At 39.5% G+C, this 25,178-nt stretch overlaps 1 protein-coding gene across 2 annotated transcripts in view; it reads left to right on the top strand.

Annotated features, from left to right (window-relative positions):
- LOC127578636 (ninjurin-2-like) overlaps nt 1-25,178 on the top strand; it is a 223,742-nt gene that overhangs the window by 46,383 nt on the left and 152,181 nt on the right. The window contains exons 2-3 of one of the 2 annotated variants that reach the window (XR_007957541.1): nt 10,010-10,227; nt 14,605-17,800. Coding sequence is in view for 1 of the 2 variants with exons in the window: in XM_052030829.1 (XP_051886789.1) it covers nt 10,189-10,227 (39 nt within the window). In the remaining variant the exon portion in view is untranslated. Of the gene's footprint in view, nt 1-10,009; nt 10,228-14,604; nt 17,801-25,178 lie in introns of those variants that run through there. The other variant, XM_052030829.1, reaches the window with a different exon arrangement.

Here is a 25,178-nt window from a genome sequence, read left to right as displayed (position 1 = left end):
TATTGAAATAGTGACTATTTCAATCACCGATAATTACCAGCGGTGTCTTTCGGTGTTCAGTTCAATGTGAAGGTTGTGCCTGTTTTGCACTGCAGAGTTTGTCCAAACGTGGTGGTATGTGCGACAAACATACGCGTATGTCATCCTCAATATTCAGTCTTGATCTGTATTTGGTTTTCATGGTAGTGACTGCAGAAAATGCTATTTCGCATAAGTAAGTGGTTGCAAATGGTAACAGAACGTTGACAGCTTTGCCGGACAGCAGTGGATACTCCTGGGAACATGCAATCCAGAACGACAACAGTGACATTCGGTTGAACTGCAAGCGCAAAGTCCTGTCAGATGACAGTTCAGCCAATTCTTCTTGTTTACATCCAGTTAAATCAGTAAGCATGCATTCAAAAGGATTTCAAATCCAATCAAACATGCTCGTGTCATCGTCGGCCGAAATACTCATGGAAATAATGTGACAGCTGCTGAATATGGTTCAAAACGGTGCTTGCAATGGCCTCTGTCTTAGTCTCGTTCACTGTCAGAAAGTCAGCCAGCAACGGAAACATATCATAGACGTCTTGCTCGCATCTTCCCTTCCAGATACGGAGTTTTTTCTGGAATGCATTGATTTTGTCATGCATTTTCAGAACATTTGAGCCAGGTCCTTGCAATGATAGATTTAAGCTGTTCAAAATGTTGAAAATATCTGCAAGGTAAGCTAATCTGGCAACCCACGCCTCATCTGTCAAGAACTGTGCCAATGATCCGTTATGCTCATTTAGAAAAATGAGCAGTTCATCTCACAATTCATATACACGTTGCACAACGCAGCCTCGTGACAGCCATCTGACTTCTGTATGTAGCAACAAATGCTTATGCTCGGCTTCCATTTCACAGCATATGTTTTCAAACAAACGATGATTGAGCGGCCTGGCTTTGATAAAGTTAAAGATTTCAATGCACTTGGAAAACACATCCGCAAGATTTTCATCCATATCCTTTGCAGCCAAAGCCTCATGGTGAATCATGCAGTGGGTTGCTGCTACATGTGGAGCTACTTCTTTCACTCGTGCGACTAGACCCGACTTCCGTCCCGTCATTGCGGCAGCACCATCCGTGCATACTCCAATACACACACCAATGCCGATCGTACAAAACAAGTGTCAAGCACACGGAAAAGTTCTTCACCGGTTGTACGCCCTGGGAGCGCCTTGCAAAACAAAAAGTCTTCCAAAGCCTCTCCTTCCCAGCAATATCAAACATAAACCAACAACTGCGCAGCACTGGCAACATCAGTACTTTCATCGAGCTGAATCGCAAATCTGACTTGCTGAAGATGTGCTATCGGCTAGCTCTGTATATCTTCCGCCATATCGCCAATTCTTCTGCTTACTGTGTTATCAGACAGTGGAATGGCTTTCAGGTTTTCACTGGATTTTTTTCCCAGTACAACTTCGCACATCTCTACTGCTGCAGGCAGTATAAGCTCTTCTCTAATTGTGTGAGGCTTTCTGGAACGTGCTATTCGTAATGCTACCAAATATAATGCGCGAAGAGCCTTCTCATTTACAGTGGCGCAGGCTGTCATTTTGCCTTTCTGCTTGAGGTACAGCTCCCTTGGCCGCTCAAAATATTCCTTCGGCTTACTGGCAATATCTGGATGCACTGTTGTTAAATGGCACATCAATTTCGCTGGTTTCATTGCATCGTTGGACAGTGTTTGCAAACACACGACACAGAGAGGTGGTTCGCATTTGTCCCCACTGCGATGAAGCCATATGAAATGTATTCTGAATCGTACGTGTTGTTTTCTCTTTCGGTCACCCTTATCCCCTTTGTCATCGAAATCTTCCGGTTTCTGGTCAGCGTTTCTCTTCAGAAATTTCTCCATACTCAGCAATACACGCTGGACAGTTTAATTACTATTACTGATAAACAAAATTATCAAAACTAATCTAAAATTTACACGCTTGCGCACTTTTCATTTAACAGTGACGTCACTGTGGCGTAAAGGCACGGTAAGTAAGCAATATTATTAAGGCACACAGCAACGTCACTCAGTCTCGCTAACACTACAGTGCACAACAGAATAGTAGTGAGTGGTGAACATTACTGACTACTCTGACTACACAAATCGAATATTAAGCAGCAGCTTACCAGAGGGGAACACTGTTGAAGTCTCTAAGATTGTCACCTGTGACAGATAGAATAGATATGGCCGATTTTCTGAATAGTGGAAGACTAGAGCAAACAAGTAAGCTATGTCTTTGTAACAGGTCGCTTTTCCATTTCAATTTTTTTCTTGGCTTGCTCGCAGACCCCCTGGCAACCCAGGGGTCCGCAGACCACAGGTTGAAAACCTCTGTTTTAGAAGACTGCAATCTATCTTGCCCCTTCCAGATATGGCAGGATGCTTAATTGCATTTTCTCCTGCCTCTGAGCCGAAGTACGAGGTGCAAAAACAAGATACGTATTAGAGTGCTTTATATTAATTTGGGAGCAATATGATATGATACAAATACAAATCTTACTCTGAAGGCAATTGGAGAAATATGAGGTTATTCATTTTGAAAGGAAGAATTGAAACAGAATATTTTTTAAATGGTATAAACTAGTAAACATTAGCATATAGAAGGATTTGGGTATTCAAATAGGTGAAGCAAAAGAAGTTAATATGCAATTACAGCAAGAAAGTAGGGAGGCAAATGATTGTTATTGCGATGGTATTGGAATACAAGAGTAAAGCAATTTTGCTCTGAATATGCAATACCTTCATGAGGCCCTACCTGGAGTTCTCAGTACAGTTTAAGTCAATGTACCCAAGCAAGGATGAAGTGGAAATACTATTGTATGGGCAACATTTTAATGCACTATATGATAGCTTGGTGGTTGAAAATAATTGTGGGGCCCTGACTAAACACTTAGTACAACAATTTCAGACAATAATTATTCTGCTACACTTCCTCTGAACCCATCTTTTGGTGCCCTGATTGATATTTATTCTTCATCCTACATTTCAGGAAAAGTAACCTAATCATTATTACATTACTGTTTGTTGGAACATGTGCAAAGTGACTGCCAAATTTCCAACATTACTATAGTGACTACATTTCAAAAACATTTAATTGTCTGTAAAGCACTAATGACATGAAACCCCACAGATAAATGCAACTCTTTACCTTTTGTTTCTTCATTTGCCCTATTACATCCCTTTTAACTTGGAGAAACAGATTTTTTTCTTTTAATCTCTCCTACCTTCCACCCAATCATGGATCTTCGCTTTTGTTCTTTTCTCCCCTCCCAATCCTCCTTTCCCTCGCTTTTGCATTTAATTCATACTTTTATATCTCTAACAATTTCCAGTTTTAATGAAAGGTTATAGCTGCCCATTAAGAATTTTGCATGTCTTACATTTTTATCTCTGTAGGCTGGAGAATAGCAATTCTGACATATATTTGGATCAGAGTACTGTGGCTGAAACACTTAACATTTGTTTAACAGTTCACATAGATTTAATTTTCAAGTAAATGATTCTATCTAAAATCTTCAACAAAGTTATACTAACTCTCTATCTAGCCATTCTTGCACCTCAATGATAGCTTTAAATTACAGCTAAAGTTACTAAACAAGTCATTGGTATTTAACTTCATCTGAATCTGTGTGCAAAGAGACATGACAATATCTTAGTGCTGTGAACTCTCCTGGTGATGGCACAGTGGGTAAAGATACTGCACTTCATAAGTTCATAAGAAATGGGTCATGCAGGCCTGAAAATACCCAGTTCAATTCTGTATGATGTATTAACTAAACTCAGCTGCAGTAGTTGGGAATTCAGCCAAATTTCCTGCTCTGGTGAAAACTGCATTACCTGTATTGGATGAAGACATCATTACATTGTGTTGTAACACTCCGCACATTGAATAGTCTGTTGAGTACATAAGCAGCAGGGCCACTTAACCAGATTGCAGCTGCCTTCTGCACTTAACAGGGATGAAAGAAGAAACTGGGGGGAAATAAGTATATGGCATTGCCTTTAGTCCGTGAACCAAAAAGGTTTGTGTGTCACTTAGTGTAATAACGCTCAGGTGCAAATTGAATGAGCATACACCTAGACACAAATTGTGCTGTATGTTCACAAACAAATGGAAAGCCTTTGACAATTTTTTAAAAATTTGGATCTTTAAGTCCATAAAAGTCTTTACTTTTTAAGTCTTAGCAAATCCTGTTTGGAATGGTCACCTACTGATTATGTTATTGGATCAGTAATCCAGAGGCTTGGATTAATGAAGTGGAGATGAGTTCAAATGTCCACCACAACTTGGAGGAATTCAAGAGTGAATTAGCAGATGGTGAAAATCTGAAATAAAAAAAATCAGAACACGTAGAACCCAAAAGTGATGTTGACCTGTAACATTAATTCTGTCTCTTTATCCACAGGTGCTTCTCCAGCATTATCTTTTTTTATTGAGAAGTTTGACTTTGATTAACAAAGTAACATGAATATAAAGCCAGTGGTAGCAATGGCAATTATGATACAACTGGATGATCATAAAAACTTATCTGGTTCACTAATGTTCTTCAGGGAAGGAAATCTGTGGTCCTTATATGTTCTTGCTTATGTATGACTCCATTCCCAAAGAAGTGTGTTTGATTGTTAAGTGGCCTCTGAAATGATGTAGCAAACTGTGCAGTTTTACCAAACCACTATGATTAAACAAAATAAGAACAGAACAAAATCCACTGGCATTGGCTCAAGCACTGGATTCAGGCATGGTGGAGGCTTGCTAGGGCCTGATAAATCCTGCAAAGATCTTTATTCATTCTTTGGAATCTGGGCATCTCTAGCATGGCCAGCATAAATTGTCCATCCCTAATTGCACTTGTAAGGGTAGTGGTGACCAATTTTCTTGGACCTCTGCAGTTCTTATGGTGAAGTACTCTCATGGTATTGTTTGTTGCAAAAATTAGGATCACATTTGCCAAGTCAGGATGGTGTGCGACTTGTAGGAAAACATGCAGGCAGTGATGATCTCATGTGCCTGCTGCCCCTGTCCTTCTAGATGATAGAGATCAGATGTTTGGGAGGTGCTGTCAGAGTAGTCTAGGCAAGTGACTGTAGTGCATTTTATTGATACTGTATGTCAGTGGTATAGGGAATGATTATTTGGTGTGTTTGACAGAATAACAATGAATTAAACTGTTCTTTTCATCGATGCTATTAAGCTTCTTGTATGAAGAAATAATTACACTCTTCTTGCTTGTACCTTGGTAAGGCTCTAGCAGTGGGTCACCTGACACAGGATTTCCAGCCTCTGACCTATTCTTGTAGTCACAGTATTTATGTGGCTTATCCAATTATCTTATTGAAGTCAGTGGCAGGTATAATAGACTCCACTTTGTTGAGTCAGCCATTGCCTGACATTTGTATGGCACAAATATTTACCCGCCACTTATCAGTCCTTCTTGGTCTTCTTCTGATGTTCCTTTGACATAGAAGCCAATCTTCAATGAACTTCACTCACTCCATGTAATATCGAGAAACAGCAGAGCGCATTGAATAGATTATGTGTTTGACAAAACAATCTGCTCCAGTGTGGTTACAAACTGACAATGTGGAAATTTGCCTGGGTTTATTTATCAAGCTGCCTTTGGAAATTCTGTCCATCCATTCTATTCCACAACAATGGAATATCACACTGACTGTGCTATCACACAGCTCCTACAAATGGCCAGCTCACTGATGCTCTGTTTTGGTTCTGTTACAACATGGCTCCAGATCTCATTACAACCAGCCCAAAAATAGACAAAAAATTAAATGCAGAGGTGAGTTGAGAGACGTCAAGACAGCATTTCACCAGAAGTGGCATAAAGGAGCCAAGTAAAATTGAAGTTAATGGAAATGAAAGGGAAAAAAATCACCACTGGTTGAAGTTATTACAAGTTCAAAGTAAGGTGATTGTGTTGAAGGCCAATCATCTCAGCCTGAGGCCTTCACAATAAAAGTTCCTCAGGACAGTTTTTCTTCTCCTATCACAATTACTTCACCAATAAGCTTCCTTCTATCATAAGATCAGAAGTGGGTATACCAGAGTTCAATTCCCTTCACAAACTACATGCCCCCATGCAGCACAATATACTCAGCATTCAGATTTGGGTCAATTAGTGGCAAATAATGTTCATTAAGAACATAAAGAATAGGAGCAGGAGTAAGCCATCTGGCCCATTGAGCCTGCTCTGCCTTTCAGTAAGATCATGACTGATCCGGCCATGGACTCAGCTCCACCTACCTGCCTTTTCCCCATAAACCTTAACTCCCCTGCTATGCAAAAATCTATCTAAATGTATCTTAAATATACTTAATGAGGGAAAAGCAGTTCCTCCTCATCTCTGACCTGAATCTATTCCCCTGCATCTTGAGGCTATGTCCCCTAGTTCTAGTCTCACTTACCAGTGGAAACAACTTTCCTGCCTCTATCTTATTTATCCCTTTCTTAATTTTATATGTTTCGATAAGATCCCCTCTCATTCTTCTGAATTCCAGTGAGTATAGTCCCAGGCGACTCAATCTCTCCTCATAGGCTAACCTCCTCATAGGCTAACCCCCTCATCTCCAGAATCAACCTGGTGAACCTCCTCTGCACCACCTCCAAAGCCAGTATATCTTTTTTCAAGTAATGAGACCAGAACTACATGCAGTGCTCCAGGCAGGGCCTCACCAGTACCCTCTTCAGTTGCAGCATAACCTCCCCGCTCTTAAGTTCAATCCCGGTAGCACTGAGGGCCAACATTCCATTTGCCTTCTTGATAACCTGTTGTACCTGCAAACTAACCTTTCACGATTCATGCTCAAGCACTCCCAAATCCCTCTGCACAACACATCACCATTTAAATAATAATCTAATCTATTTTTCCTTCCAAAGTGAATGACCTTGCATTTTCCAACATTGTACTCCATCTGCCAGACCCTTGCCCACTCACTTAACCTATCTTTTTCTCTCTGCAGACTCTCCGCATCCTCTGCACAATTTGCTTTTCCACTCAATTTAGTGTCATCAGCAAACTTAGATATGCTACACTCGACCCCCTTTTCCAAATCGTTGATGTATATTGTGAACAGTTGCAGGCCCAGCACCAACCCCTGTGGCACCTCGCTTACCACTGATTGCAAACCAGAGCAACACCTATTTATCCCAACTCTCTGCCTTCTATTGGTTAACCAATCCTCTATCCATGCTAATACATTACCCCCAACTCCATGCATCCTTATCTTATGGATAAGTCTTATGTAGCACCTTATCGAATGCCTTCTGGAAATCCAAGTATACAACATCCACCTGTTCCCCTCTATCCACTGTGCTCATTATATCCTCAGAGAACTCCAGTAAGTTTGTCAAACAGAACCTGCCCTTCCTGAATCCATGCTGTGTCTGCCTAATGGAACCAATTCTATCCAGATATCTCACTATTTCTTCCTTAATGATAGCTTCAATCATTTTCCAGACTACATATGTTAAGCTAACTAGCCAATAGTTACCTGCCTTTTGCCTACATCCTTTTGTAAACAGTGGTGTGACATTCGCTGTCTTCCAATCCACTGGGACCTGCCCAGAAGTCCAGAGAATTTTGGTAAATTATCATTTCTTTCAGTACCCTGGGATGCATCCCATCAGGACCAGGGAACTAGTCTATCTTTAGGCCCACTAGTTTGCTCATCACTACCTCTTTAGTGACAGCAATTGTATCGAGGTCCTCACCTCCCATCGCATCCATAACTGTCTCTCTGGCATGTTAGATGTGTCCTCCACCATGAAGACTGACACAAAATAGTCATTCAAAGCCTCAGCCATTTCCACATTACCCAATATAATTCCCCCTTCTCATCTTCCAAGGGACCTACAGTATGTTCACTTTAGCCACCCTTTTCCACTTTATATAATTATAAAAAACTTCTACGATCTGTTTTTATATTTTGTGCTAGTTTACTTTCATAATCTATCTTTCCTTGCCTTATTGCTTGCTTAGTGGTTCTTTGTTGCTTTTTAAAGTTTTCCCGATCTTCCAGTTTCCCACTACTCTTGGCAGCTTTGTATGCATGAGCTCTTAGTTTGATGCCTTCTTTTATTTCCTTAGTTATCCAAGGCTGGTTCTCCCCACCCTTACTGTCCTTGCTTTTAACTGGAATACACTTTTGTTGAGCACGGTGAAAAATCTCTTTGAAAGTCTTCCACTGTTCCTCCACTGTCCCACCACGTAGCCTGTATTCTCAGTCTATACTAGCCAACTCCTCCCTCATTCCATTGTAGTCTCCCTTGTTTGGGCATGATACACTGGTTTTAGATTGAACTATTGCATTCAATCATACTGTGATCACTCTTTCCAAGAGGATCCCTAACTACACGATCATTAATTTTACCTGTCTCATTGCACAGGACCAGATCTAAGATACCATTTTTCCTTGTAGGTTCACTAACATGCCACATAAGCACCAGTCTCTGACAGACACTAGTCATTTCAAGGTTCAACAGCTTTAATATCACCAAATTTCCCACATGCTGGGGATAACCAATGACATGAATCTTGACTGGAATGGCCACATAAATACTGTGGCTAGAAGAACAAGAATGAGTACTCAGCATGGAGTGACTCACTTCCTGACTGTTTGCAACATCTAAGAATCATGAGCCAGAACTATGACAGAATACTCTTCGCAAGATTCCAATAACATTCAAGAAGCTCAACACCATTCATGAGAAATCACGCACAAGATTAGCACCCAATCTGTGGCTGCAAGCATTCACTCTGTCCACCAAAGTCACTCTGTGGCCGTCTACAAAATGCACTGCAGCAACTCACTGAGCTTTCATTGACAGGATTTCCAAAACTTTCATCTCCATCAAGTGGAAAGACAAAGGAACAGGTGCATTGCCTCTGCCAACAAGTTCTCTTCTGACATGCACAAACCTAACTGGCAAATCTATCAGTTGCTATTTCTTTAATGATGCCAGGTCAAAATTCTGGAACTTCCTACCCAACAGCATTGTGGGAATACTTTCATCCATAGGACTGCGCTGCCTCAAGAAGACCTCTTACTATGATCTTCTAGGAATGGACATTGAATGCTTGCCTTGTCAGTGAGGCCAATATCTTGTGTGTACAAAGAAAAGCACTTGAACCATCGGAATGATTTTGTGGACATGAGCTGCAGTTAAAGTCACAGACTTATTGGCAGCATGAGAACTAAACAAAGCATGAAAAATATGTTGACACTTCTGGAGCATTTTCTCAGGGGCAGTTGCTGATAACAACAGGTCACCAGCAGTCATTCCCTTGTTTTCTTCAAAATAGAACCTGGGGATCTTTTATACCCACCAGAGGAAGCATGATGGGCCAGAAATATACCACTACTGACAGAGTATCCCTGCCATCAGTTTAATTTTTTGTATTTTTCTCTTGAATCCTGACCCTCCTGATTCAAAGGGAAATTAACTTAGCCACAGCTGAAGTCTTAAGGGAAATCTTACAAGAGTTTCCTTTTTAAAGGTAACCACTAATAATACTCACATCACACAGAAAGGAAATAAATCAAATCAATATATTATTTCAAGCATCTTTTTGACCTTTTCTGCGTAATCAACACTTTGCGATTAAGAATTATGTACTTTTAAAGAATGTTCATATTGGCAATAACTATCCATTCCTAAGTGTCCTTGAACTGAGGAAGCAGTTAAGAGTCAACAACATCAGTGAGATGGAAGTCACCTACAGGCCAGACCAGGTGAGAAAAGCAGATGTCTTTCCCTGAAGAACATTCGTGATACTCGACAATCCTGTGGCTTCATCCTTACAGTTACTGAGATCAACTCTTTAAAACAAAAACAGATTTATTTAATTCCTTTAGATTCCCCAGCTGCCATTCGAACTATGACCCAAGTTCAATGGTAGAACTCTAAATTTGTTTAGATTTATTTCAGTTACACACTTTCTAAACCTCCGTCAAAATTTGTGCTTTTTCCAGTGTAACCCCTTCCTCTTCCCTCCCGAGAATCGCCCCCTGTTGACCATGACATCAATCACAAAGACACTTGTTCAGCGGCCGGCTCTCCACCCATCGCCTCGAAGGTCAGAGGGATTTAACCGAATTCACTCTCGGACTTGTCAGCCGATCACAGGGGGGAAATAAGCGAAAATCAAGAAATGATGAGCACTTCGACAGCTGGGTTCCGTGAGCGCACAGTGAGTACAACTCGGCACACTACATCACTCACTTGGTGCGTTTGTTCACCCTTTCGGTCGATTCCTTGCAATTGTTGAATTTATCACAGATGTGAAAGAGTCATCACTGTAATTTGTAAACCCACGCCATTCTGCAAGTTCCAACCAACGAGCGGCCGCTGCCTGGTTGGGTGTGAAGGGGATCGGGGGCGATGCGAATATCAGGAGAAAGAAGTAATCAGTTCTTGCCACTCACCGCGCACTGGAAACAGCTTCCCTTTTTTACAGGGTTCTGGTCTGACGACGTGGCAATAATTCCCCCCATCTCACAGTGTTATATATTGCCTGCCTGTGTGAGAAATTGTTAAGAATAAGGGGTTTTTTTCTTGCAGCATTAACTGTGATTGTGATTTCCTTTTATTTAAGTTATAAACAACCTCAGAAAATTAGCAGATAATTTCAGTCAAATTCTTTATTTGCACTTCGCCGCTCTCTCTTGCTTTGCCCGGACTTGGGTCTGCAGTTCTCTTGCCGATAACGAAGTGAACAGCTTGAATATGATGAAAGTGTTAAGTCGTGTCCCGAATGATTTAGGCACATCAGCCCTCATCTGTCATGTGGAATTTTCTCCAGTTTACCCATGGGGATTAGTCACGATGGGAAGTTGTGTCCACATCAATTTAAATGTGAGACAACATTTCAAAAAGGGCCGAAAATGGGAACTCTTCAGGTGTTTTTTCTCCACTTTATCGAGTTTGCAGGTTCACTTGACTCATCTCTTTTTGATTGATTGCAACCACAGAATTTCACAATTGGTGTAGATTGAAGAAGTGAAACCAGTTATTCCATCGTGATTGCAACCCAGAATATCTGGGAATATTAACTTTACACAAAGGACATCGAAAGTCATTTCGGTGCAGTTGCGCTGTCCGGGTGAATTTTCCCAAACATCGTAAACACGCCGTTTATACGGACACAATCAATATTTGTTTTTGTTTGGGAGACTGGATGTTGTGATACCATGAGTTCAGAACTATTCTCCGCATCTGCCTGGGTTTGAATTTAGCAGAATTCGCCCAAGTGCTAAAGCTACACACAAACAAATTGTGGGCTATTGGTCCCGGATTTCGAGGTTTTATAGTGGAATTCTAGTGGCATGGTCACATGGTTATGTTTCAAGGACTCATATTAAGGATGTACATTTTTCTGATGTAGCATTTTGCAAGGGGACTTTCGGCCTGGGATAAAACTGAAGCTAACAACACAGGATCGCGGTGTTTGTTCGAAGGAATCCGGGGATAGTTTGGATGTCATCATGTGAAATACCAGTTAGTTTGCTAAAATACCATTTTACATTGATGGCTTCTTTCAGATTAAGATTCGACATTTTTTGGCAGACCGAAATTTTATGAACCAAAATCTTTGAGTTTATTTTAATTAGTGTAGGAGTTGGTCCAAATGTAGTGTGCCTTGAACCCTGGTGGATTATCCAGTTGAGAACACCGACACATTCTCTCAGCATATTAAAAGTAGACAACATAAGATGTTACCACTTGTTTAAAGTTATTTATACAAAAGTACAAAAGTACAAAAGCTAAGTTTGCAATGTTTTAATCCTGTACAATGACTAAATCAGCTGAATCAAATTGAAGATTTAGACAAAATAAATTGCATCTTTAATTCTTAAAGTACCTCTCAATAGGTTCTGATGATTAATTAGGTGATATGAATTTTCCAGGGTCCTTTCACTGTCATCAAGTGGGCACTGAAGACCAACAGACCTCCCTCAATTATTAGGATAGCTTTTCCTTTCACATAGAATCACAAATCATGCCTATAATATTGCCTTGTCAACTTTGATGCTTTGATGGTTGAATGAATCAAAGATGTAATAAAACCTTTTTCTTTTCTGTGCCTGATAACTAATGTATTTGCACTCTCTTTTCTTTGCTGGACCCTCAAACTGGTTGTTGCATTTGAGACCTTTGTTTACAATTCCTCATATTATCATAGATTTCTCACATTTTCTTATGAGGTAGTAGAAGGCCATTCAGCTCACTGAGTCAATGCTCTCAGAGCAATCCCATCAATCCCATTCCCCCACTATTTCTCTGTAACTTATTTTCTTTCTTCCCCATCAACGCCACCCTGAGTGTCTTACTATCCACCTACACTGGGGGTAATTTACAGTATTCAGTTATTTACCAACCAGCACATCTTTGGCATTTGGGAGGGAACAAAATGTAAGGTTTCCAGGTTTGCCAATGATACAGAAATAGGTGGAGGGGCACGCAGTGATGAGGACATTGTGATTCTGCAACAGGATATAGATTGATTGGTAGACAAAGTTTAATGCGGGCAATTGTAAGGTCATGCACTTTGATAGAAGGAATCAAAAGGTGGATTATGCAACAACAAATCAGTGAAGTTCAGAGGTAGCTGGGTGTTCTTGTGCATGAATCACAAAATGTTAGCAGACAGATCCAACAAGTAGTTAAGCATGCAAATGGTATGTTGGCCTTTGTTGGGAAAGGGTTGGAGGTTAAGAATACAGAGGTTTTGTTAAAATTGTACAGGGTGTTGTTGAGACTACACCTGGAATACTGTGCACTGTTTTGGTTTTCTTACCTAAATAAAAGATATACGTAGTAGCATAGGAGGCAGCCCAAAGAAGATTCATCAGGCTAATTCCTTTGGTTGTCCTATCAAGAGAGGCTAGACAGTTTGTGTCTGTGTTCCTTGGAGTTTAGAAGAATGAAGAGTAACTTGATTAAAACATATAAGATCCTAAGGGGGCTTGATAGGGGAGATGTTGAAGCGTTGAGGAGTCATGAACAAGGGACATAGCTGCAAAATAAGGGGCTAGTCATTTAAAACTGAGGTGTCGAGAAATTTCTTCTCTCAGAGGGTGGTGAATCCCTGGAACTCTCTGCCCCCGAGGGTGCTGGAGGCCAGATCATTAGATATATTTAAGGTGGATTTAGATAAATATTTGAAAGGTCGAGGTACTGGGGGTTATGGGGAACTGGCACGGAAGAGGAGATGAGACCAGCATAGATCTGACAGGATCATTGAATGGTGGGGCAGGCTTGAGGGGCCTGGTGACCTACCGCTCCCCCTACCTTTTTGTGTTCTGTGAAACAAGAGCACCTGGAGGAAACTCACATGGTCACAGGGAGAATATGCAAACTCCTTAAATCTCCCCAGACTTGCAGTGCACCCTTGTCCTTTAGAACCTTCCTTCAAAATTACTTTTTGAATAAACTTATTGTTGCCATCCCCACTGCACCCCAACACTGTCCTTAAGCCAACAATTTCTCCTTTAGCTCTGTATTTTGCTTGTGTTTTTGTGAAGCTCACTGCAACCCTTTACTATGTTAAAGGAATGATAGACAAGTTATTGTGACATTTCAAAACATCAGTTTCCAATGGATTTTTGGATTGCTGTATCTATTCTTTCATATCAGTGTTCACCCTTCTAAAATGTTGCATGACAACTTGGTAGTGACTTCAGAATGACAATGGGCTATTTATTTTTGACGATAATTTAAAGTAACATTTTGTCCTCCCTACATTTCCTTGTGCCCAAAAGGAATGAGAGTAACATTCCCAGTGGATCTCAGAAAATACTTTTATGTGTCAGGTGAACTCTGCACAGCAGCAACATATTCCATGCACTGTTAGGATTCCTGTCTTGAAACTGTGATATGATATATATTGAACATATGTATATCAGGAGAAATAAAATTCCCTATTAAATTTTATGTGCCAAAAATGTTAGGTAAACTTTGAGTCCAGAGTCCAAATTTTAAGCTTTGCAGCCCAATCATTTATCCTATACTGTTTTACAAGGATGGATACAATGAGAGTACTGTTACACCGATCATGAGGTCTATCACAAGCTGGGAAGTCTTACTGATTTGCAACCGGTATATCATAAATATTTAAGAAGTAGGGATATATGTGAGCCAATACATTTTTCCAAAAACTGTTTCTAAACGTATGCTTTACCACTCTATAAAGTGAGAAATTTGAAATGTGTTTGGGTATTTGCCAGACTGGGTATCACTTCAAAAACATCTGTACACTATACAATGGGATAATAATTTGCAAGGCCTTTTAACTACACATGGTGTGACATTTTATTTTCTAACAGGACTTTGCTCCTGAAATAATGAAAAACCAAAGTTGTTATTATAATGAAGAATCTTTACATGAGAAAATGTTCTGAATGTCTGGCTTTAAAATAATGGCCCTTATAATATTTTAATAGTTTACATGTAGAAATGTATACTTTTGGATTTTATTTAGCCACTCGGACATTTTGTTCAAGTCAATATTTTGTGTTCTTCCCACAAGCATGTTTGTTTCCTTGAATTAACATTCATTTCCTTTCAGGATTTTAAAGGAACATACAGACTTTACTGGAGCAAAAAGGAAAGAACCCAAGTCTTGAATGCCTGATGTTCATCTCCAGGTTCTTTCACTGAACTATCTAAGCAACGGCAATGCTTTGGATTACTGTGGACTACCCAACTAGGGTATCAGATCAATCAGTGGCCTCCAGCTCTCCTTGTCCTCTTAGAGCCACCTTAACTCTGAGATTCCACTTAATACCCTTTTCTTTTCCCTCAAACACTATTATGCTTTCCTCCAGGCAATATTCATGCATTAAACAACTGACCAGTGTGGGTTTGAATCCTTAAAACAGACAGGAAAGAAGAATGCAGCATGTTGGGCACTTCAGTTCTCTAAAAAAATGCACTAGTACATGTGCACAGTCCTCTCAATCATATCACAGAATATGGCTCATGTGGTTAAGGATGTGTGGCAATTGTTTGCTTTTCTAAAATACAATCATGGTTGTGAAAATAGCTGTTGCTCAATTGCCTGAGGATGTAGAGTACACCACTGACAAATTAAGATCCATAGTTACCAGAGTGACCATTGTCTTTTCTTGTATGATGTACCTTGATTTCCATTATGGTCAGATTCTGTTTATTTGGATTAGCATATTTGGTGTAAGGACCAAGTGAGGATACATTCTATAGGCAATATCCTTGAATAGTTGCTTACCTTAATCTTTAAATCTATAACTTCCCTCTTTAATGCAATAGAAGGACTTATACAACACAACTAGAATCTCCCAACCATTTTAAAGTTAATAACCACAAGTCTGGTTTCTTGAAAACAACATAAACCAAGTCATAATGTGAATTATTTTGTAATGGAATGTGGTTGCTTTGAATAGTTCTCCATCACACTCATTGATAGGGTAGAACCTTTCCTCATTGCAACCATTTTCCATTTTTACCATACCTCATTGGATCTTCCATATTTGTCAAAGGAAGTCCTTCTGTTCCATGCTTGGAATTTCTAAACCATGAAGGAGGATTGTTTGGTAAATATTCTATGTACCACAGGATAAACCTATATTGATCTTTTCCAGTCAGTGTAGAAAGTTCAAGTGCCCCTTGTTCAGCGTCAGTATGACCCTGAAGATTTTGACCTGGGTGAACTCAACATCTGCCATAGACTAATGAAGTCAATAATTGTTACTGCGATCAATTCTTTAGAGATATTTTCTTGTAAGATAAGAAGATAAGATATCTTTATTAGTCACATGTACATTGAAACACACAGTGAAATACATCATTTGCGTAGAGTGTCTGGGGGCAGCCTGCAAGTGTCGCCACGCTTCCGGCGCCAACATAGCATGCCCACAACTTCCTAACCTGTAGGTCTTTGGAATGTGCGAGGAAACCGGAGCACCTGGAGGAAACCCACGCAGACATGGGGAGAACGTACAAACTCCTTACAGACAGTGGCGGGAATTGAACTCGGGTTGCTGGTGCTGTAATAGCATTACGCTAACCGCTACACTACCGTGCCCCATTTTGATGCAATACACCACACAATTCTTTGTTCAATATGTTGACAGGATAATGTGATATATCCCAAGCAACATACAGAAAGAAAAGCAAAAGAAAACATGTAAATTGAAACAGAAAGTGCTGGAAATACTGCAGGTCAGGCAGTATCTGTGCAGAGAGAAACAGAATTAATGTTCCTGGCTGATGACTGTTCAACAAAATTAGGAAAATATGGAAACCAGACATGTTTTGAGCTGCAGAAAGGGGGGTGGTAGGGAAAACAAAGGAAATGTATGTGAAATGTGGAGGCCAAGAGAAAATAGATGACCCAAGTTGATGTCTTGGTGGTGATTGCTTGTTAATGGCAGCTAACCTGTCTGGAGGATGTATAAATTGAAGGAGAATGAATGAACAAACAAACAAACAATGGTTACAAAAGGTCTTCAACCTGTAATGTTGACTCTTTTTCTCTTTCCACAGACACTGCCAGACATTTCAGCATTTTCTATTTTTAATGTCTGCAGAAAGAGACCATGTAATTTTTAAAAACTAATTGATTATGAGAATTTACATTAAGATAATGAAAACATCTAATTCGTTACAAGAAGTGACAGGAAAAGCTGAATCAGGTCTGTCACAAAAGATACAAATCTGGTGACTGAAGAACTAGGTGTGGATTAAATTAAGGAATGTGAGGGATGATTCCAATTCAATTATCGTTGAACAGTTTGTTTCTGATAGCACTTCAAAGGCAGGACCATACTGAATGTAAATCAAAAACTGCAGATGCTGCAAGTCTGAAACAAAAACAGAAAATGCTAGAAAAGCTCAGCAAGTCAGGCAGCATCTGTAGAAAGAGAAACAGTTAGAAGTAACGAAGAACAGTTCTGATGAAGGGTCACAGACCTGAAACGTTGACTGTATTTCTTTATCCACAGATGCTGCCTGACTTGTTGAGTCTTTATGGCATTTTCTGTTTTTGCTTCATATTGAATCTAAGCAAGGGGCTGCTTGCATTGCTGTGAATCATGCTTCACCAAAAAGATGAATTCATTTCACGGTTATGATGTCCTCAAGAAAACCTTTTTGCAAAGTGTCTTGAAATGGACTTGAGACAGAGATTCCCTGTGTGAGTTGGTTGTGAATGGATTGAACAGTTGAAATGCACCTACTCACCTTTGTATAAATCAATGAAGTTACTTTGTGAATGCTGACAGGTGCATAATAACCCAATCATTAGGCAAGGTCTGTGAGTTTGAAACAACATTATCTATCTGGTTGCTGTAGAAACTGCCAGATTGCACAAATGTGTTGCTTTTTATACTGGCAAGAATGTTATCTGGTATTAAAATGAACAGCTTCAGCAGGCATGATTCTAATATACATCAATTTCAATAATGATTCATTATTTAGTGTGCAGTCTTTGCTCAAAGTGTTAAAACTTCCTGATATATCTTTGACCTATTGTAATATTTAGAATTGTATTTGTCTTTCACATTGAATATTTCTGATGAAATAATTGTAATATTTTGACCTCTGGAATGCTAGAGGATGTTTAATATTAATTCCAGAGTTAAACATGGAGTAAGTATGTGACTGCCAAGTAGACTGGTGTATCTAAATAAACCGCACCTGTATCGTAACCAGATGACTTTGCTCCTTAGTACATACCGATGATGTAATGAAATTGCTACTATCACAATGTAGTTAAAACAAAATAAAATTACCTGTGAATGATAGAATTGTAATCTCTCTTGAGTTTTGCTTTACTTTCTAGCTGTGAAAATGAGAATGGTATGGGATGGAGTGGTCATAGAGTGATGGGTGTTGGCAGGACGTGATGAAGAACGTAGGATCCAAAACTATGACTGGGTTTTTCATACCCAAACTTTTCATGGTTAGGGAGCAAATAACCAACTATCTGAAAAGAAGATGTACCAAGATGTGAAAAGGCTTCTGTTACAAAATGCAGTGTGTCCTTCAAAGACCTTTTAAGGCTTTTAGGATCAAGTCTGTAGTGTAGGGAAGTGCATTGCCCTGTAAGATCACATGATTTCCACACCTGCTGACAGATGAGGTCACACAGAATGCTATTGTACATTATATCATTGGAACTGCTTGTTATGTAACTATTTATTCTTATTTCTGTCTCATCTTTATAAATTTCAGTTGTTCAACATTAGATTGTGTAACTGAAGCAAATTTCATACACAGAAATACATTATGAAGAAGTCAAAAAACGTGTTCTGTATTTTGCCAATAGGGAATAAATAAACAAAACCTAAAAATGTATGCCTCTCTGACAGATGTACAACTTTAGTTTCTAAAGTTACATATTAACATAGCTTGGAGTAAGAAAGTCACTGTCAGTGTCTAACATTACATAATAAATAGAGCTCTGAGTATCATCGTGGTACTTATTAAGGATGAATTAAATAATATGCCTCTGTTCAGATTTGGCAGTGTAATGTATGCTTGGCTTCAGTTTAAGTATGATGTGTGAGGGAAAAGGCAGTCAGGAAGGTTCAATTTAAACCCACAAGCAATGTATTCACACTTCTTTGTCATGATTGTCCTTGTCTTAGACTGATACTGTGTAACTAATGTAAGAAAGTCAAATGAAACATTATCAACCATCAAGTCATAACTGTATGCTTGGGATATCAGAGTTAATTTATGATGTCTCTTTGAATAGTCCACTTTCAGATACTAATCTTCAACAAAATAAAGTGGTAGTCAGCTTTAGTTCCTGTGGATATTAAAGTCAATAACATGACAGTATAAGTCTCCTTAAGGACAACATTCAGTGAAAAGCAATTCTTTTTAAAAATGCAGTCATTTGAGAAATTTTGCCACTTGGCTTTGAGTATTTGACTTCAGCTGCCCCGATAGGTAGGTGCCTTCCCCACGAGAAGGGAGGATGAGAAAATTATAGCTGACCACTTTCTTGTAGCCAGTTACACTTAAAGAATGTTATCACAATAACTTTTCAATAAACAGTAGATCGCAGCTCTAGGCAAATTGATTGCAATATTACTGAAATGTACAATTGACATGTGATATCCTGTGCACCATGTTTGCCAATTTTACCTGTTTAATATGAGGCATATCAATATAATTTGGCACCAGTATTATTTGTCTTGGCCATATCTGATTTCACCAAGGACACATTTTTGTCTCCCCATTTTCACACGTAATTCTTTGATGGCACTGAAACTTACATATTCATGACCTTAATATATGATTTCTCCAAAGACCTCCCTACTGGTCTCCAGATCTCCAGTTCCCATCAACTTGACAAGTCAATTCCTCCATAACTGATAGCATATTATACACCAGCCTTTCCTTTTCATTCCCACAATTGCTTCTAGTCTACCAAAGTAGACCACTGTATTCCACTGAATTTAAAGATAACTCACTTACAACTGCTTTTAAACTTCCTCCAGTGTTATGTCCTTGTTGGTTCCTCTTGTCTTTTGACTCTGGCTTCATAAACAACTTTGTACTTACATTCCAGAACATATACTCAAAGATGGTTCTCTGAAGCCAACACTGAGTTAAAAGAGGAGATGGTAGAAGGCATCATATACACTTTATTTATTTCTTTGCTCTGTTATAGACCACTGCCTTTATCCTCCTCAGCATTATTCTTGCAACTCCTGCAAACCTTTTCACTTTTCTATTTATTTAAAATGCCTTTGCAAAACCATTCTACTTGATGAGTCTTTCTGCTTTCAAGACTCCCACAAAGCTTGCCTTCAGTTAATTTTCCCCTTTGAATTGCTGCAGATATTTTTCATTGTCACTGATTCTACAACTCGTTGTTGAGGGAGCTTCTTTTTGAATGTTCTAGAAGTTAAACTTTAAATCAAACAAATTTAAATTCCAATATTTAATTATGCTCATCTAGAATAATTATTTCGTCACATGTTCTCCCGTTATTGCTTACAAGTCCTTACTTGTGGCTGTTTTCTATTTTCCAGGACAAATACATATGACAGCAGAAATCTTTTGGTATCAACATTGCAGTAATTATATTCCTTGATACATTGGGCCAAATGGAGTTCTGTATCCAGCCATTTTCCAATTTCCTATGTGCAGAGATCCCAATTGATTTTCATGTTATCCACCAGGTTTGAGAGGGAATTTCCATTTGGTCTGTTCAGCAGTTGACTAGGAGTTGCATTGACAGAATATATGAATAGGCTGCTCACTGCTCTGTTTGGGTAAAAGAAACTCATTGAAGTGGATAAGGGTAGCTTATTTTATTTGTCTCTGATTGGCATCTATCCTAATCCCTGCAATAACATTCTTGGTAACCAGGTGCAGCTCATGAAGCCTGCCATTGAATCAGGCAACAATCATCCATGATGTGTACAATGGTTTGGTCTACGTTACACCTATGTCCTAGGTTAATTTGGAGTGCTGATTGGCTCATTGGCTGATTGACCCTCTTGGTAGATGTACAGGCAGTGATCAGAATCGTACCTGGCAAAGAACTAATTAATAGGTGATGCCAATCGCTAGTTATCCAATCATGTCACTTATGTCTTGGCATGTTTGTCTAAATTGCAAAGGGTGTTGAGATGCAAAATGTGCAGTTGGTGGGCTAAAATAGATGTTGGATAGGGGCAGACTTGAGTTGGCAATGTGCCTCTTGAGCCACTTCCTTGTTCCAATATTCCTCCAAATATGAAGAGGTGTGGTGAGGCTTAGAATTGGGGGCCAGGGATGATGAGTTAGTCAGATATGCATTATTGAATTAAGCTGGATATCTATGAATTGCAGTAGGTCAATGCCAGGAAGGTACTAAGAATCATAATGAATAGACATGAATAGACGGAAGCAATAGAATCACAGAATCATTACAGCACAAGATGAGATCTTTCAGCCCACCAGTCAATGCTGGTTGTCTGAATAATCTAATCAGCTTCATTCCACCTTCTCTCTTCCCAGAACTCTGCAAATTAATTTTCCTCAAGTGGCAATCCAATTCCCTTTTGAAACCCCTGATTCAATCTGTTTCCAGCATTTTTACGTGCAGTGAATTTCAAGTCACAACCACTCTTTTGTAGAAAAACTTGTCCTCCCAACCCCCTGTCCCATATCTTTTTCCCATCACTTTGAAACTGGTCCATGAACCATCCAATTCTGAATGCAGCTTCTCTCTACCTACCCTTTCTAAGTTCATCCTGATCGTCTACAACTCCATCAAACATCCTCTCAGTCTTCTTTGCTCCTTGTGAGCAGCTCCACTAGTAGAAATCCCTCATCTTTTGAACAATAAGGGCAATGAATGAAAAAAGATTGTGTGCTGTAATAAGAAAATATATGTTCAAAAACTGTCTAGATGCCAGCAGCAGTTAATATTAAAGACTCATGATAGCAAACATAACCAAAGTGATTGAAGAGCATTCAAAATATTGATACACTAGAGGAAAGTTATTTGAGGAATGTTAAAGTATGAAATTCTTTTTCACCTTTGCACCCAACATCACAATTCAGCACTCTGTTGTCAGTTTGGAAATGGAATAAAGCTCTCATTTCTCCCAGCCAATAAGTTCACAACTGTTAAAAGATCCATGTCTGCAAGTGTCAGCATCCCTGCTGCATCTACTCCAGTGTCTGCAGTTACTATATCAGAATTTTACTGAAAACTCTGAACACCCTGAAATGAATTGAAACCAGCTCAGAAGCATTACTCGCATGACACTAACTTTGCAGTTCAATCAGTCCATTGGATTCAGGCCTGTATGCTTGCAGTGATGGGTCAATATGCTAACTGCTGTACCACCCAGGTGCTAAAAGATCAAATCACACCCTTCTACAATATTGCAATGAGTAATTTCACCTTCTTGTCAAAACCGAAAGGACTGTTACAATAGCAATGCAGAGCTACATTCAACAGTATGCTCCCAAAAGCTGAAACTAATAATTTACTGAAGCTATCTAAATTCAACAGCTCTGATCAAAGGTTTCTGTTTTAGTAAACACTAAGTGTTAATTCCATTTTATGCTGATGCTAATGGGTTTGTGATTATTATTTTTCTGTTCCATCAAACACAGTTTTGAAGAGATGTCACCCTGCTGGGAAGTGTAATACTCTCTGTCTGGTTCAGTTGACCTAAGTGAATGTGATTTTTAACTTGCCAGCCTGTTGCAAAGACGTTACTTTGAATTTGTTTAAAGACAAAATTATGAAGGAGTTTAAACCAGCTAATCCAACCCTCTGTCCAACCAAGTAGAAAACAAACTTTTAAAGTGATACTGAGTGTCTTGCAACATCCTACAGTTGCATTCTGCAAAATGCCAACCCTGAGGGTTTGTCTCCAGCATAGACCATTGGAAGCAGAACCTACTGAAGGCATTAGTGTAGCCAGTGGGATTTGGGTTTTCTCATGTCGAGACTTGTTCTTCACATTTGGAGTTTTCTGATTAAGATTGCTACATCAAGCGACTGTATCTTGACCTGAATAGGTGGCAGAAAAAGGCGGAGGAATATGCTGGGCCACAATTTGTAGAGGTATTTACTTCTTCCACTGCTAATTGTCCTCAGAATCTCATTAATGCTGTTCTGAGACTATCCCATTTAGCCTCAGTGTGTAATGCCACACAACACAATGTGATGACATGACTGCTTCGACAACAAAAGATGTATTCCTCATATCCTCCCCCTATCTTTTGCCCAAAATTTTGCCCCCCCCCCCCCACCGATCCTTGAATTATTTGCTCATGGGAATAGTTTCCCTCTACTTACCCTATCTGAACCAGCCTTGATTGTAAATGCCTCTACCAAATTTCGTCTCAACCTGCTCCATGGGAAACGTGGCTTTTGAAGACTAACCTAGTGGCTCAAATAGCAGACAAATCAAGTGATAGTGATGGTGTGACCACTAAGGACTGCTTTGGTGGTTTCTTTTGGTAATGAGATGGAGCTACATAGTCTCTGCTTCACAGCAGTGCAGCAGCTGAGCTACGATAGTTGATATTGATGAAGAAGGTGGCATTGTGCCAATGTCCAGGAGGAGCTGTTAATTGATTAACGCAAGTTGAGGTAACTGGGCATGGCTGAATTGGCTTTTAACTGTATATCACTCACCAGGATATTGGCACTGCTCCATGAAGTAGTCTTGCCTGAAGCATGTTAGGTTGGGAATCAAGTCTTCTTGTGGAGTACAGGCATTGCCTGATAACCACCAGCACAAATGAATTATTCTAGTTTTTGGATTGGTCCAGCTTCTTGTCAATGCATTCCACATGCTTAGATTGCAAAATTTAACACTTTTGGGAAATAGATTTGAGATAGAAATCAGCTTGATTTTTATTTAAATAGGAAGGTTTTTAATTTAATAAGAAGGTCATTAAATATCCAGATATGGGGGTTACTTTGGGAAGTTGTTTGCTTCTAGAGGAAGAGAAGAATGAAACAGAGAATACTGAACTAGTTCACCTACAACATGAGATGACTGTTTGAACCTTCTATTACCTCAGAACCGTGTATATGCTGACTTGGGAATGTGTGTCAGAAAACCGTTTTAGCAGATTCATGATGGAAGCAGTGTATTTTATGCTGGGCCAAGGATTGTGAACTATCACCTCCACCAAGAAAATATAGAGTTAAGTTTACCATTTGTATGCCTCAGGCTTAATCCACTCCATCACATGCAACATTGGTCAATTCACAGTGCAGTGCTACATCCGGGATGGCTCTGATGCATTGTACACCTGGAAAAACATGTTTTCATCATGACAGCAGAATGAGATGACGGTGCAGTTTTTCATATCCAGGTTATTTTTTGACAGTGCTCACATGGCCATCTGTAGCTCTGCACACAATGCCGTAGCCTTCATGAGCTGCCAGAGACTCCATTCAGTTAACTCTCAATCTCTAACAATACAAGATTGTTCAGGCAGCAATCACAAGCTCTTCATTCTAAAACAATCTTTCATGCCTTGGCTATTTGAAGGAGAATGAAGATTGGATGGACAGCTTCTAAAACCAGAGGGACAGCTGCAAAATACAATAGAAAAATCATGACAGGTGCATGTAGCTATTACATTCACTCATGAGCTTCCCAATGTGCATCTTAGAGCAGCCTCAGAGACAGAAATATGCATTATTATGACATAAAGAAGTTTGTATATGTATCATGTGTGTATCATTGTGTGCATGTATGCAGTCTGAGGACAACCTTCAATGAATCAGACACATCTGTAAGAGCTCGCTATATATTCCACATACTACTTCCCATACTTGGTGGGTTATTTCATTAAGAACTGGCAAGTGTGCATACACTACAATGAAATCTTCTTTGCTGTGATTCAGTAAACATTTAAAATTGATAATAAATGGAAGTTAACTGATGATTAACAGAGGTTTACATTAACAGCACAGCACAGGAACAGGCCCTCCGGCTCACAACATCTGTGCCAACCTTGATGCCAATTTAAACTAATCCCCTCTGTCTGCACATGGTCCATATCCCTCAGTTCCCTGCCTGTTCACACGCCTGTCTAAATGCCTCTTAAATGTTGCTATTGTATCTACTTCCACCACCATTCCTGGCAGCGTGTTCGAGGCTCCTACCACTCTGCGTAAAAAACACTTGCCTCACAAATCTCCTTTAAACTTTCTCCCTCTACCTTAAGTCTATGCTTTATGTATTTTTAAGAGACAAGACCCATAACTCAGTTTTTGAGTCACTGTTGTTTATCTTTGAAGGTATGTGGAGAGAAAGCATAAAAATAGTGTTACAATCATTCTCTTGTGATTATCTTAATATTAAGGTTTTTAGGCTGTCTTGTTGCACTGTGTGTAGATGTGTAGATGCTCATTGTCCTTTTAACCTTTCCTCTTGACTTTTCACATGTGGGAGTTACCTTCATCGTTTAGAGTGTTGACAGTAGTACAACTGTACTGTCTCACAGTGGCTAAATATAGTTGGTACTGGAGACACAGGTTTGGTCTCGGTCTCAATAGATTTTAAAATCATAATGCCTCTACTTTCATGGACCTTCATGGAACATGTGAAGATGATTTGACCATTCTGAAGTAAATATCCATTAAGATTTCACCAACTCTGGAATAAAAAGATACAT

This window comes from Pristis pectinata, chromosome 15 (assembly GCF_009764475.1).
Source record: "Pristis pectinata isolate sPriPec2 chromosome 15, sPriPec2.1.pri, whole genome shotgun sequence".
Lineage (NCBI taxonomy): Eukaryota > Metazoa > Chordata > Chondrichthyes > Rhinopristiformes > Pristidae > Pristis > Pristis pectinata.
This window is presented reverse-complemented; position numbering and strand designations above follow the sequence as displayed.